General features: G+C 43.1%; 1 protein-coding gene across 1 annotated transcript; it reads left to right on the forward strand.

Moving 5' to 3' along the window:
* Nucleotides 1-1,086: 1,086 nt before the first annotated feature.
* SARC_08079 (hypothetical protein) lies at nt 1,087-1,247 on the forward strand (the record flags this gene model as incomplete). The annotated part of the gene is made up of 1 exon (XM_014297951.1): nt 1,087-1,247. A coding segment is annotated over one exon (161 nt), but the record flags the coding sequence as incomplete, so codon positions are not given.
* Nucleotides 1,248-1,301: the final 54 nt, after the last annotated feature.

Here is a 1,301-nt window from a genome sequence, read left to right on the forward strand (position 1 = left end):
ATATAAATATATATACATATGTATATATATATATATATTGTAATGAGTTGTATACGCATACATAGCTGATAACTTTACATACATATGCATAAGCTACCATAAGTGTAAATGAGGTATGGTGGAATTTAGCCATAGCATGCTGCGTATGGCCTTTTCACTTCCTTTGGAAGTCCTTATAGATACCGCTGATCCAAGCATGTATCTGCATATGTTCGTGCTCTACCCTTCAACCTGTCACTTCCCGTTGTCTTATCTTCCACACAGTCGGCCGAGGACAATCTTTCCCCACTCATGGACAAAGTCATGCAGACGGTCCCAAAAGAACTCCAGTCCAAGACACCCATTGTATTGCGTGCTTCGGCGGGTCTGCGAATGATCGACCCCAAACGGTCCGATCGCATCCTGCAACGGGTGCGCGACTACTTCAAGAAGTTCCCCTTCAGCTTCGTGGACGATGACGTCTCTATCATGAGTGGTGATGACGAAGGTGGGTGGCTATATACATACACACAAATGTGCGTGTTACTGTAGATGACCGTTTATGTGTCTTATTCTGAGTGGTGATGATAAAGGTGGGTGGCTATATACATACAAACACATGTGCGTGTTACTGTAGATGACCGTATATGTGTCTTATTCTGAATGGCGATGATGAAGGTGGGTGGCTATATACATACACACACATGTGCGTGTTACTGCAGATGACCGTATATGTGTCGTATTCTGAGTGGCGATGATGAAGGTGGGTGACTATATACATACGCACACACCTGTGTGTTGCTGTAGACGTTTATATATGTGTCGGAGTATCTCATTCACTATGCGCTTTCACGGCTTTGTGTGTGCGTAGTTGAATGACGGGAACTCCGTACACGCGAAAAGTAGTCACTCACAAGCTAGTTGAGCCTTGGTGACCGTAGTATGCCCATTCCGCGCGAATTCACAGATATAATACACCTATGTATGTTGTTGACACATGATATGTAAAGATAGGAATAGCTGTGCTGATTGTTCATACCTCACCTTCCTTCTAAGAACCTCAACACACTTATTTTGCTTGGACTCGCAATATACGTCTGTGTACAGGTGCGTATGCCTGGGTAACAGTCAATTATTTGAAGAAGAACATTGGTAAGCCTGCGGCCCAGACATCAGGTGTGCTGGACCTGGGTGGAGGTTCAACCCAGATCGCTTTCGCCGCCACTGACGAGGAAGGTAATCACTATATGCTCAATTATGTAATGTAAATATGTAGCTATTAATTCGTTTTATAGGGTATATATATATATATACATATATAT

Source organism: Sphaeroforma arctica, assembly GCF_001186125.1.
Source record: "Sphaeroforma arctica JP610 unplaced genomic scaffold supercont1.693, whole genome shotgun sequence".
NCBI classification, from domain to species: Eukaryota; class Ichthyosporea; order Ichthyophonida; genus Sphaeroforma; species Sphaeroforma arctica.